General features: G+C 43.0%; 1 protein-coding gene across 1 annotated transcript in view; it reads left to right on the forward strand.

The window, feature by feature from the left end:
- Window positions 1-13,387, forward strand: part of COG5 (component of oligomeric golgi complex 5) — a 664,814-nt gene that overhangs the window by 566,639 nt on the left and 84,788 nt on the right. The window contains exons 14-15 of the mRNA XM_075343478.1: window positions 2,942-3,045; window positions 9,578-9,815. Of these exons, the coding sequence (XP_075199593.1) occupies window positions 2,942-3,045; window positions 9,578-9,815 (342 nt within the window). The remainder of the gene's footprint in view (window positions 1-2,941; window positions 3,046-9,577; window positions 9,816-13,387) is intronic.

Genomic DNA, 13,387 nt, shown 5'->3' on the forward strand with positions numbered 1-13,387 from the left:
CACCTACTAGTTTTTCCTCTGCCCTTTACTTTGATTGACAGCTGTGGCTTTATAGAGCCAAAGAATGGCAGACAGAGTGAAATGGAAAACAAGTAGGTGAGAAGGTGCACTTAATGCTTATTTATTATTATGCATATGCTATTTTTCTTTGCCGTTCCTAAATGGTCTATGCAAATGAGTCGATATAATGTTTAAATCTTCAACCATTAAAGTATAAATCACACTTTATTGGACAAATCTTCCAAAGATAACAGTATTTTTTCCAAGACAAAAAAACCCTCAAAATGCACTGTTGCAAATTATTATGCACAATAGAGGTTGTAAAGAACTGAAAATGGTCATTAGTACATTTAACAGCATTAAGAGGTCACATTTACTAAAATCATATATTTTATTTTTTTTTTTATCAAAAACTCTTAACAAGTTACAGGTTAACACAGGACTCTTTGATATCACCTGTGAATTCTTGCATACATTGAACTTGTGCATTTTTGGATAGATTTTGGTTGAATTTCTTTGCATGATGTTAGACAAGCCTCCTAGAGCTGTTATTTTGATGGTAACTGCCTCCCGTCCTCATAGACCCGTTTGCTTGAGGATACTCGAAAGGTTCTCAGTAGGGTTGAGGTCAGAGGAGGCTCGTGGCAACTGGAGAAGTTTCTCTTCTTTTTCGCCCATAGCAGCCAGTGACAAAGAGGTATTCTTTGCAGCATGAGCTGGTGCATTGTCTTACGTGAAAATAATTTACGGTTGGTATGGTTCTTTTTTTCATACCATGAAAGCAAGTGGTCAGTCAGAAACTACGCTTTGCTGAGGTCATTTTCACATCTTCAGGGACCTTAATGGGCCTACCAACTTTCTCACCATGATTCTGACTTTGCCACCTCTTTGCGGACGTCGCAGCCTTGTTAGAAAATGTTAGCCATCCACCAACCATCCACTTCTTCATTCATCTGGACCATCCAGGGTTGCACGGTGCTCATCATCAATAAAGAAAATTGTTTTTAAATTAGTTTTTGTGTATGTTTGAACCAACTGCAAGCGTTTCTGATTGTGACCATTGCTTTAGGTTGGCCAAACAGCAGCTTTATGCACAACTGCAAGCCTCTGGAGGATCCTACACCTTGAGGTTAATGGGATTCAAGAGGCACCAGCAGCTTTAAATATCTCTTTGCTTGCTTTGTTATGGTATTTTAACACCTGCTTTCTTAATCCCCGATTACCGTATTTTTCGCTTTCTAAGACGCACCTGATTATAAGACGCACCCCCAAATTTGGTCAACAAATCATATAGGGTATATGTCCCTCATAGCCCCCCCATTCAAAAATTAGCCCCCCTTAATCTGGATATGGCCCCCTTATATTGAATATAGCCCCCTTGAGCTGGGACACGTCTCCCTGTGCTGCCCATGGCCCCTATAGATGGTACACCTCCCCTGTGTTTGATATGGCCCCCATGTGTGCTGCCCATGGCCCCTATAGATGGCACATCTCCCCTGTGTTAGATATGCCCCCCATGTGTGCTGCCCGTGGTCACTATAGATGGCACATCTCCCCTGTGTTAGATATGCCCCCCATGTGTGCTGCCTATGGCCATTATAGATGGCACATCTCCCCTGTGTTAGATATGCCCCCCATGTGTGCTGCCCATGGCCACTATAGATGGCACACCTCCCCTGTGTTAGATATGCCCCCCATGTGTGCTGCCCATGGCCCCTATAGATGGCACATCTCCCCTGTGTTAGATATGCCCCCAGGCTGCTGCCCATAATAAAATAAAACACTCTTTCTTTACCTTCTCAGCGCTGTCCCTCCTCGCAGTTGAGCTCTGGCTTCCTCTACTTCCTGGTTCTTGCAGCCGGTCATGTGATCGGCACGGCAGAGTGATATCATCTCTGCGTGCCATATCACAGACAACAGCAGCAGGAGACCGGAGATCAGCGCTGGAGGTAAGCAAAGCTTTTTTTATTTTACTATGGGCAGCAGCACGGGGGCCATATCTAACACAGGGGGGATCATGTGCGATCAAAGGAGGGTGAAGGCAGATATAATATGCCCCGCTGCCCCAGCCCCTCAGCGTGATGCAGTTTCAGCACCACACTACTGGACAGCGGCTGTGCATATTATATGAGCGGGAGCAGGAGATCAAACACTGCCGCTCGCAGCTTTCCCTGCCCCCAGCAGTGTTCCAGAGCGGACCCTGCAGTATATATATATATAATATGTGTGTATATATATATGTATATATATATATATATATATATATACATACATACACCCCCCCCCCCCCCCGTATATTCGGTTTATAAGACTCACCCCCTACTTTCCCCCAAAATTTGGGGGAACAAAAGTGCGTCTTATAAAGCGAAAAATACGGTAATTTGTCTGGCAGAAACCTTCCTAACTTTGCCTTTATCTGCACAAACCTGCAGCTACAAATGTCTTCACATTACGTTGATCACGTTTACGTTTTCTTGTAATATCTCATGTTTTCATCCCTTGTCTATGACATTGCACTGTTTGACGCTTTTCAGCAGCAGAAAGATCCTATTTCTTTCCCAAATTAATTGAAACCTGTGGCCAGCTTAATAACGTTGAAAGTCCTTCTTAAGTAGTATTCCTTTAATTGGGCTCGCCTGGCAAACTAATAATCACAGGTATTTGATGTTGATTTCAGTGATCCAAAGAGACCTGAGGCACAATACCATCTCTGAGTTTCTTTGAAAAACAAAAACAATTAAATCTTTGACATTTAAATCCAGTTTGCATAATAATTTGGAATACCAGGCACTTTTTTTTAACATCTTATTTTGTTTTAGCAATGACCTTTCCTTAGAAATGTGTACCATTACATAGGCTTATCCCTGGCATTGGAATTTATAATAAAAAATGGTCTTTTGGTTGGCTGTCCTAATTTCCATAATGCTCTCTTATTTCTCAGACTATCGATAATCTTATGGGAAATGCTGTGCAGCCTTTAATTAATTCCGTGGGTGATTCTGTTGAAGCCATTATCATAACCATGCACCAAGAAGACTTTTCAGGGTATGGTTTTCCTGTTTTTATTTATTCCTAATACTTCATGTGTATGTAGAATTTGTATTTCGGTGTTTCACAGCTTTAATGGCATAAGTCTGGAAGGATTCTTAACGTCATTGACATAGCAATTCAAAACACAACCATATTTTGGTAAAGCATGAGTATAATTTTCTATTTTATAGCATATAGTGTGATAGTTATGCAACAGTTACAAGTGAAAAGGTTTTGGTACCGTGTTAGTCAGTTGAAAAATTATTGAATGTTCTCAGTGAGAGGAACAAAATTATAATCTTGTGATACCTTTTAATGGCTAACTAAAATAAAATAAAGTGATGTTAAAAAGCAAGCTTTCGAGGGTGCTTTTGAAGGGACCTGAGATGTCTCGAAAGCTTACTTTGTATCATCACTTTATTTTATTTTAGTTAGCCATTAAAAGGTATCACAAGATTATAATTTTGTTCCTCTCACTGAGAACATTCAATAAGTTATGCAACAGAACCACAGTTGAATAAGCAAATCAAATCTGTCATAACTTAGACACATACGTGTTTTTCACACTCAGACAACACATTCAGAGGGGAGTGGTAACTAAATGTGATGAATGAGTTAAAATAGATGTGACACAGGACAAAATGCATAAATATAAGAAGCACTGGTTCTATGAACAGAAATATTACAGTGTGTTACTTGGGAATGAACTCAAACTAAGCTGGGAAACATTAGGCAGTAAGCACAAAACTCATAACCTCTATTGTAGAGCCATGTGCATTCATAACCTTTTTACTATCAGGGTATATTCACACCTTTTTTAATGAGGATTTGAAGAGGCTTTTATTACAAAATCCACATAAATAAAATGCTTCAAATAATGTTTCAAATACTATTTTAATGAGGAACTATTTCAAAATAGCATCCTTTTTTAAATTGTATGTACAAGGGGTGACGTAAGTGTTTAACATTTCACCAATTTTCTATGTAAATATATTTCTAAAGCTGCTGTTGATATGAATGTATGACCAAATGTCAGTAACAACCCATCCAATCCATACAGGCAAATAAATCAAACCATAGATGTCCATAAATTTAGTGATGTATAATAATGAGAAATGACATAAAGCACATAAAGAAAGAGAGGTGCAGCAAGCCATGGAAAGTCATTACACCAGCTGTATCTATCAAGTAATTAGAAAGGAAGCATGCCAGTTAGTGAAAAATAATATCAGCAGGTTCAACTGATGGCCTTTAACAAGGTGTCTGATTACCAAGGTGCCACACAAGAAAAATCTCATGATAGGTAAAATAATTGGTTACATAAGAATTTCTTATCTAGCTTACAGTGGGCATTGTTTTGGGGCCATAATCCAGAAATGGAAAGAACATCATTTCACCATAAATCAGTCACTACCAGGTGCTCCCCACAAGTTTGAGACAGAAAAAAGAATTATCATAAGAGTTGTCCAAGAGCCAAGGACCACATGTGGAGAGCTACAGAAAGACCTGGAATCAACAGGTACAATTGTTTAAAAGAAAACAAGAAGTACTGCATTCAACCTCCATGGCCTGTATTCACTCTCACTATGCAAGACTCAATTGTTGAACAAAAAATATGTACAAGCCTGTTTAAAGTTTGCTCAACAACATTTAGACAATCATGTGAAATAGTGGGAGAATAGAGTGAGGTCAGATGAGACCAAAAATGAACTCTGGATGCCATAATTCACACCATGTTTGAAGGCCAAAATGCACTAGCTATCACCTCAAAAATACAATATCAACTGTGAGACATCATGGTGTATGGCACTGGCAAACTTCACATGAATAACAGAAGGATAAATGTATGAAACGTTCTTGATGATAATCTGCTGCCATCTACCAGTATGATGAAGATGAAACAAGGGTGGACAGCAAGACAATGATTCCAAACACACAGCCAAAGGAACTTTCAATTTGTTTTCAGAGAGAGAGAGAGGAAATAAAGCTGCTAAAATGGCCCAGCCAATCACCTGACCTGAATCCAAGAGAAAATTTATGCATGGAACTAAAATTTAGCCTTCATAGAAGGAGCCCATGGAACTTTCAGGATTTGAAAAGTGATTGTGTGAAAGAATGGACCAAAATCACACCTGAGCACCAATATTCCACTGGCCACTATTAACATTTTGATCAACTCTTTGTGAAGGAGATGTATTGCACTGCGTAAGGTAAATAATGGTCACACCAGATCCTAATTGGTCGTCTCACACCCCCAAACTCCTCAATACTGTAAAACTGCACATTTTAAAGTGGCCTTTTATTGTGGCCAGCCTAAGGCAGACCTTAATCATGCTGTCTAATCAGCATTTTGTTTTTATGCCATGCCTGTGAGGTGGATGGATTATCTTGGCAAAAGAGAAGTGCTCTCTAACGCTGGTTTCACATCAATGTTTTCCTGCCGCACTGCCAAATCCGGCATAAGTGTAGTACAGTTCAATACAGTTCACTGGCAAGCTTCGGGCACATTCGGTCATGTGACCGCATGTGACCGGGGCTTACCGCACTGTCTGTGAAGTGTATTGAACTGTACTGTACTTGTGCCGGATCTGGCAGTGCAGCAGAAAAACACTGAGGTGAAATCAGCCTAACACAGAGTTAGACAAATTTGTGAACAATATTTGAAAAAAGGCCATTTGTGTAAAAAAAAAAAAAAAAAAAAAGGCTTAGATCTTTGAGCTTGGCTCATTAAAAATGAGACCAAAAACAAAAGTGTTGTGTTTATCTTTTTGGTCAGTGACACAAGTATTGGCATTTTAGTTGTTTACCAAAACATATTTATGATAGTTATATTATCAGTATGGTCTTAAAATTCATATTCTCAGCTTATTTAATATTCACATCCTAATTGGAGCAAAGGTTTAGAAATTAATTTGCTATTTAATATGTAGCTGCCTCTTTTTCAGTGGACCAAAAGTAATTGGAAAATTATCTTAAAAACTGTATAATGGGCTGCACAGGCTATTCCCTCCTTAATCCATCAATTAAGCAAGTAAAATGTCAGGAGCTGATTCCAGGTGTGGCATGCACATTTGGAAGCTGTTGCTGTGAACACACAACATGAGGTCTAAAGGCCACGTCTCACTAAGCAACATCGCTAGCAACATCGCTGCTGAGGCACGACTTTTGTGATGTAACAGCGATGTTGCTAGCGATGTTGTTGTGTGTGACATCCAGCAACAACCTGTCCCCTGCTGTGAGGCCGCTGGTTGTTGATGAATGTCCGGGACCATTTTTTAGTTGTTGTTCTCTCGCTGTGAAGCACACATCGCTGCGTGTGACAGCGAGAGAGCAACAACTGAAGGTGCAGGGAGCCGGCTTCTGCGGACACTGGTAACCAATGTATATATCGGGTAACCAAGAAGCTTTTTCCATGGTTACCCGATATTTACGTTCGTTACCAGCGTCCGCCGCTCTCACGTGGCGAGTGCCGGCTCCCTGCTCCCTGCACACATAGCCAGACTACATCGGGCAATTAACCCGATGTGTACTCTGGCTAGGAGTGCAGGGAGCCAGCACTAAGCGGTGTGCGCTGGTAACCAAGGTAAATATCGGGTTGGTTACCCGATATTTACCTTAGTTACCAAGCGCATCATCGCTTCCACGCGTCGCTGCTGGCTGGGGGCTGGTCACTGGTCGCTGGTGAGATCTGCCTGTTTGACAGCTCACCAGCAACCCGTGTAACGACGCTCCAGCGATCCCTTCCAGGTCAGGTTGCTGGTGGGATCGCTGGAGCGTCGCTTAGTGTGACAGTACCTTTAGGAGCTCTCAATGGAAAACAAACAGAGCATCATTAGGATAAAAAAAAATTAAGAAATCCAACAGAAAGATAGCAGAAATATTAGGAGTGGCCAAATTTACAGTTTGGTACATTCTGAAAAAAAAGCACACTGGTGAGCTTGGGAACTCAAAAAGGCCTGGACATCCATAGAAGATAACATTAGTGGCTGATCGCAGAATCCTTTCCATTGTGAAGGAAAATTACTTCACAACATCCACCAAAGTGAAAATCACTCTCAATGAAATAGGTATTTCCGTATCCAAGTCTACTATAAAGATAACTCTGACGGTTCTTCAAGGTTCAGTCCCAGTCCCTCTCGTTTCTCTATACATTTCACCTTTTAGAGAAACCACCAGCAGATTTGGTTTCCGGCTTCATCTATATGCTGAGGACATACAACTATACACATCTTCTACTGACATCCCCTCCATGTTAATACAAATTAGCAGCAATTGTCCATCTCGGGTGTGTAATATAATTTTGTCCCTTTATCTGTAAAGGAATCTCTCCAAAACTGAACTTCTCGCTTTTCCCCCTCTCCACTTACCTACTTTTACCCTATATGACAATTTCATTGCTTGGTTCAACCATGATTCCCAAGCAGCACGTTCACGGTCTTCAGGTTATCATTCACACAGAACTTTCCTTGTTCCCTTTATCCAGTTGCTCATGTCACCTGTACCTTATAAACATCTCCAGAATCCGACCTTTTCTCAGTTTTGAAACTACAAAAACTCTTAATTTCGTTCTTGTTCATTCTTGTCTGGACTTCTGCAACTATCTATTAATTGGTCTCCCTTTTACTAAACATTCTCCTCTTCATTCCATCCTGAATTCTGCAGCCAGGGTTGTATTTCTCTCCAGCCGCTATATCAGTGACTACATCTTGTGCCAGTCATTGCACTGGTTATCCATCCATTACAGAATTCAATATAAACTTATCTCTTTCACCCACAAAGATCTCCACAGTTCTGCACTACCATACATCTCCTCCCTCATTCCCTCATCCCTGTCTATCACTCTACCCGTGCTCTCTGTTTTGCAACTAATCTAAGACTAACATTATCCATTATCCAAACCTCCCATTTCCGACTCCAAGACTTCTTCCATGCTCCCCAGTTTTCTGGAATGCACTATTCCAGACAATCCAATTACTACTTAGCCCCACATTTTTAAGCATGATCTAAACTTACATCTCTTTAGACAGATTTATCACCTCACTTCACTAATCTAACTATTCCAAGTTTCTTAATTTACCTCGGAATCTGGTCCCTCCTATTCACCTGTGTCCACATCTTTCACGCACCCAATAGCACTTCAAATCAAATCTTTATTTTTATATAGCGCTAACATATTCCGCAGCGCTTTACATACATCAGGAACACTGTCCCCATTGGGGCTCACAATCTAAAGTCCCTATCGGTATGTCTTTGGAGTGTGGGAGGAAACCGGAGTACCCGGAGGAAACCCACGCAAACACGGGGAGAACATACAAACTCCTTGCAGATGGTGTTCTTGGTGGGATTTGAACCCAGGACCCCGGCGCTGCAAGGCTGCAGTGCTAACCACTGAGCCACCGTGCCGTGATAACTATACTTCGTTATTGATTGATAACTGAATCATGCAGCTTTATTTGAACACCCTTATTTATTATAATGATGGCTGGACCATACACGGCAAGCACTTTTTACATTTTGTGCTTCCCCTATTTCTTTATAGATTGTAAGCTTGTGACCAGGGTCCTCATTCCTCCTGTAACTGTAGAGTTATGGGTTACTCAGTAATGTCTTTATTGTCTGTATATGTCCCCTCTCAATTGTTAAGTGCTGTGGAATATATTTGCGTCTGTAACTAGTACTATAATGGATTGTTACTTGTGTATGGGGTTTTTCCTGCGGAACTAATATTTCCGATTTGGTGAAATGAAGAATCTTTACTCCACTGGGATCATGTTGGCTGATGGTTCATTTGAGGCTCTGGTTTGCCGTCTTGTGGATCAATAAACACATTTACAATTCATTACATGTAGAAATTAATTAATTTCATCCTTGGTAAATATGTACCATTTAACGTGGACCCATCATCAAATTTACTAGAAGAGGCTGCAGGCAGAATGGTATACATAATAAGGGAGTCTGTATTTAGTTTACTAAAGTATTGAATTATACCTGGCTAATCTAATTCTGCAGCATATATCTTAATGATGCCGTCACGCATGAACAGTCATTTCTCAGGGAGTGATTGACAGTGCTCTCTTATCGTGTCATCATTCAATCTCACAAAGGCTGACAGGTAATCGGTATCATGGATTCTCACACACAGGCATTGTAATCAGATCTCTCAGATAATCATAACTATGTGAATGATGGAAAACTGATTACACTGTTCTTGTGCAACATTTAGAATGTGGACTTTTCTCAGAACAGTGTCAGTCACTTTCCTACGGAGGACTGAGGGACTAATACGCTCAGATACGCTCTGACATCCTCCCACTGGACTCTATTTTTACTGATCATTTAAATACATATATGCACATTCCCTGTTCTTTATGTAATCTCTACATTATACAGCATTCCATTTTGGTAGTTATTTTGATAATAGCTCAAGTTGAAAATGAATCTTGATTTTAATAAGCAATTTACTAAAATATGTTTATAAATGATTTCTGAGAACGATAGAAACATTGTAACAAGACACCAGGAATTTCAGTATATACTTATTTTTCAGAAACCCAATGAATTCAGGAAAGCCAGACGTTCCATGCTCCTTGTACATGAAAGAATTGCAGGGCTTTATTGCAAGAGTCATGAACGACTATTTTCGCCACTTCGACTGCACTGATTTTGTGTATGATAATACTGAAGCCATTGCCCAAAGAGCGATAGAACTGTTCATACGCAATGCAAGTCTACTGAGGCCACTTGGTGAAGGAGGCAAGATGAGACTAGCAGCTGACTTTGCTCAGGTAAGAATACAAACGTTCGTTCATTAAAGGGGCTTTCCAGTTTCAGAAAGTCCTGTCCTCAGGTGTAGTTAATTTAGAAAAAAACATATAAATTGGGCTTTACTTGCACTCCTTGGGTCCAACTCCGTCTCCACGGGTGCTACCAGTCTCCGTTATTGTCCGCAGTGCTGATGTCACGTTAGTGAGCTCAGATGTTCTGATTGAGCATCTTGTTCCATCTACTTGGGCATAAGTGGTGAACTGCGGCATTGTAGACATGACTGTCTCCAGATAACAAGAAACACCGTTCAACAGTGGCGGAAACTCAGTGCTAGACCCGATGAAGGTGAGTAAAGCACTATTTTTTTTTTAACCTACTGTGCCTGTGGTGAGGGGTTTTCTGAAACTGGAAAACCCAATTTAAAAAATTATATATTATTTTGTGCAAATATATAATAATTTAAGTAAGTTATTGCTAACATTTTTGAACATCCAAATTGCTAATGTGGACTTTATATGAAGCAAAGCCATCTGTAGGATTACATTTGTAAAAGGCTTAATATGAGATATGTTTCTAAGTAAATGAAGGAAACATATAGAGTAGAGAGCAAAATGCAGTTATTTTTCCTAAGCACAATACATTAGAATCCTGTATTATAGCACATGGAAATTTGGCACAAAGCTTTTTTTAGGTATAGACTAAATGACTCTCTTCCTATGGACAGAAGACTATACAGAAAAAAAATGAGTTTAATCTACCTTTTACTGAGCTTCTTTTCTTAAGTAAGTCGGCATTGATATATTAATGAATTTTAGAGCAGAGACGTCAGCTCGTTACCATCTCAAATTACCTTTCTATATTAAGTAATTGCATAATTGGTGAGTAACCCATACATATGTATTACCCGAATCACTCTCTTTACAAGAAACCATGATCCAAAAATAAGATTGCAGGGCTGTGGGGAGTCAAATTCCTCAATGATGCTTCTGCATATTTCAGCAGAATGCAAACTGCCTGTGTTAAGCGATTCCGATTCTTTTCAGCTTTTTTACTATATTATCTGATTATTATCACTTATAAAATGTACTCTACTATGCAAAATCCTTCAAATGAAATATGAACACAATAAAAAGTTCGTGTAGTACATTAACCCCTTCACGACCGCGGGCAGTAAAATTACGTCCTATTTTAACGTGACTTAACGACCAGGGACGTAATTTTACTGCCTAAACTTCATTTGATTGCCGTGGCCATAGCAACGGCTTTCAAATGATGTCCCCTGCTGTTTCTTACAGCAGGGGACCTTTGCTTGACCCCAGGGGGGGTGGCATCGCCACCCCCTATCGACGATCGATGTGATTGGCTGTTCAAATCTGAACCGCCAACCACATCGATCGCACTAATTTCGGCAAAAATAATGCCCGAATTAGTGCGATCCTGTGAGATCCAGCTATGAGATGCCGCAGCTGCAGCAGCATATCATAGGTGGACCTCAAACATGCCGCCCCCAGCCCCTGCAGCACTGATTGGAGCGATCGTGCTATGACGCGCAATCGCTCCAATCAGTGTGCAGTGGGGCGGTCTGATCTGCCGGTGGCCGCCCTCCCCAGGCCTGTGCTGGCCTGTGAGCCCTCCCCCAACATGTCTGCAGCGTGGAGTGGCTGGTACTTTTGGTACCACGCCACCGCTGCTGCTGCCGCCGCCGCCTCTGATGTCTCCGCCGCTCCTGCTCCAATGGTAAGTATTCCGCTCCCTGCGCGCTCCCGTGAAGGCCCCTGCCCGTGCCCCCCCCGATCTGCCCCCCTACGCCCCGATCTGCCCCCCTACGCCCCGATCTGCCCCCCGGCATCCCGATCTGCGACCACCGCTGCTGCTGAGGTCACCGCTGCTGCTGCAAAGTGAGTACTGTGCTCACTTTGCAGCCCGTGCGCGCTCCCGTGGTGCCCCTGCGCGCTGCCGTGAAGGCCCCTGCCCGTGCCCCCCCCCGATCTGCCCCCCTACGCCCCGATCTGCCCCCCTACGCCCCGATCTGCCCCCCGGCATCCCGATCTGCTACCACCGCTGCTGCTGAGGTCACCGCTGCTGCTGCAAAGTGAGTACTGTGCTCACTTTGCAGCCCGTGCGCGCTCCCGTGGTGCCCCTGCGCGCTGCCGTGATAGCCCCTGCCGTGCCCCCCCCGCGATCTGCTCCCCCCAGTCACCCCCCCCCCCCCGACATCCCGATCCGCTCCCCCCGCGATCTGACTGCCTCCCCCATTATTTCTATTCTGCTTCTGCAGCTCCCTCTCCGGTCTCCCCCTCTGCTCTCCCCCCTCCCCCTCTGCTCTCACCCCTCCCCCTCTGCTCTCACCCCCCCCTCTGCTCTCACCCCCCCCTCTGCTCTCACCCCCCCCCTCTGCTCTCACCCCCCCCCCTCTGCTCTCACCCCACCCCCCCCTCTCCCCCTCTGCTCTCCCCCGACGTCCTCTTACCTGTCTTCAGCGGCCTGATCACATCTGCGTCCATCGCTGGGTCCTTCCTGGGCATTCTGCTGATCTGCCTGCTGCTCCTGTAAAGCTGTCCATCTCTCTGCCATCTGTTCCTCTGCAGCTCTTCTGGTCAGTGATCCTCCTGCTAGTCCTCTGGGTACTGTGAGTATAACTTTTTTTTTTTTTTTCCGTATCCCCTGTCCATTTTTACACCTCATCCGTCCGTGCGTCCCGCCAAGCGCTGATCAGGAATGCAGATAACGGATCGGCATCCCTGCTCAATTTTTGGCGTGACTTTTTTTTTTCCGTATCCCCGACGCTTTTTGTATCGCATCCGTCCGTGCGTCCCGCCAAGCGCTGATCAGGGATGCACATAACGGATCGGCATCCCTGCTCAATTTTTGGCGTGACTTTTTTTTCCGTATTCACGACGCTTTTTGTATCGCATCCGTCCGTGCGTCCCGCCAAGCGCTGATCAGGGATGCACATAACGGATCGGCATCCATGGTCAATTTTTGGCGTGACTTTTTTCCGTATTCACGACGCTTTTTGTATCGCATCCGTCCGTGCGTCCCGCCGAGCGCTGATTAGGGATGCAGATAACGGATTGGCATCCCTGCTCAATTTTTGGCGTGACTTTTTTCCGTATTTGCGACGCTTTTTGTATCGCATCCGTCCGTGCGTCCCGCCAAGCGCTGATCAGGGATGCACATAACGTATCTGCATCCATGGTCAATTTTTGGCGTGACTTTTTTTTTTACGTATCCCCGACGCTTTTTTTATCGCATCCGACCGTGCGTCCTGCAGCGGCCGATCAGTGCACTGCATCTGTGCGTTTGAAAAGTCAAATGGCGCTCCTTCTCTTCTGAGCCCCGCCATGCGCTCAAACAATTACTTTCCACCACATATGAGGTATCTGTGTACTCAGGAGAAATTGCACAATACGTTTTATGGTGCATTTTTTCCTGTTACCCTTGTGAAAAAAAAAGCTAACTAGTTGAAGCAACCGTTTTGTGGTAAAAAAAAATTTTTTCTTTTCACGGCTCAACGCTATAAACTTCTGTGAAGCCCCCAGGTGTTCAAAGTGCTCACCAAACATCTAGAAAAATTATTTGAGGGCTCTAG

Source organism: Anomaloglossus baeobatrachus, chromosome 4, assembly GCF_048569485.1.
Source record: "Anomaloglossus baeobatrachus isolate aAnoBae1 chromosome 4, aAnoBae1.hap1, whole genome shotgun sequence".
NCBI classification, from domain to species: domain Eukaryota; kingdom Metazoa; phylum Chordata; class Amphibia; order Anura; family Aromobatidae; genus Anomaloglossus; species Anomaloglossus baeobatrachus.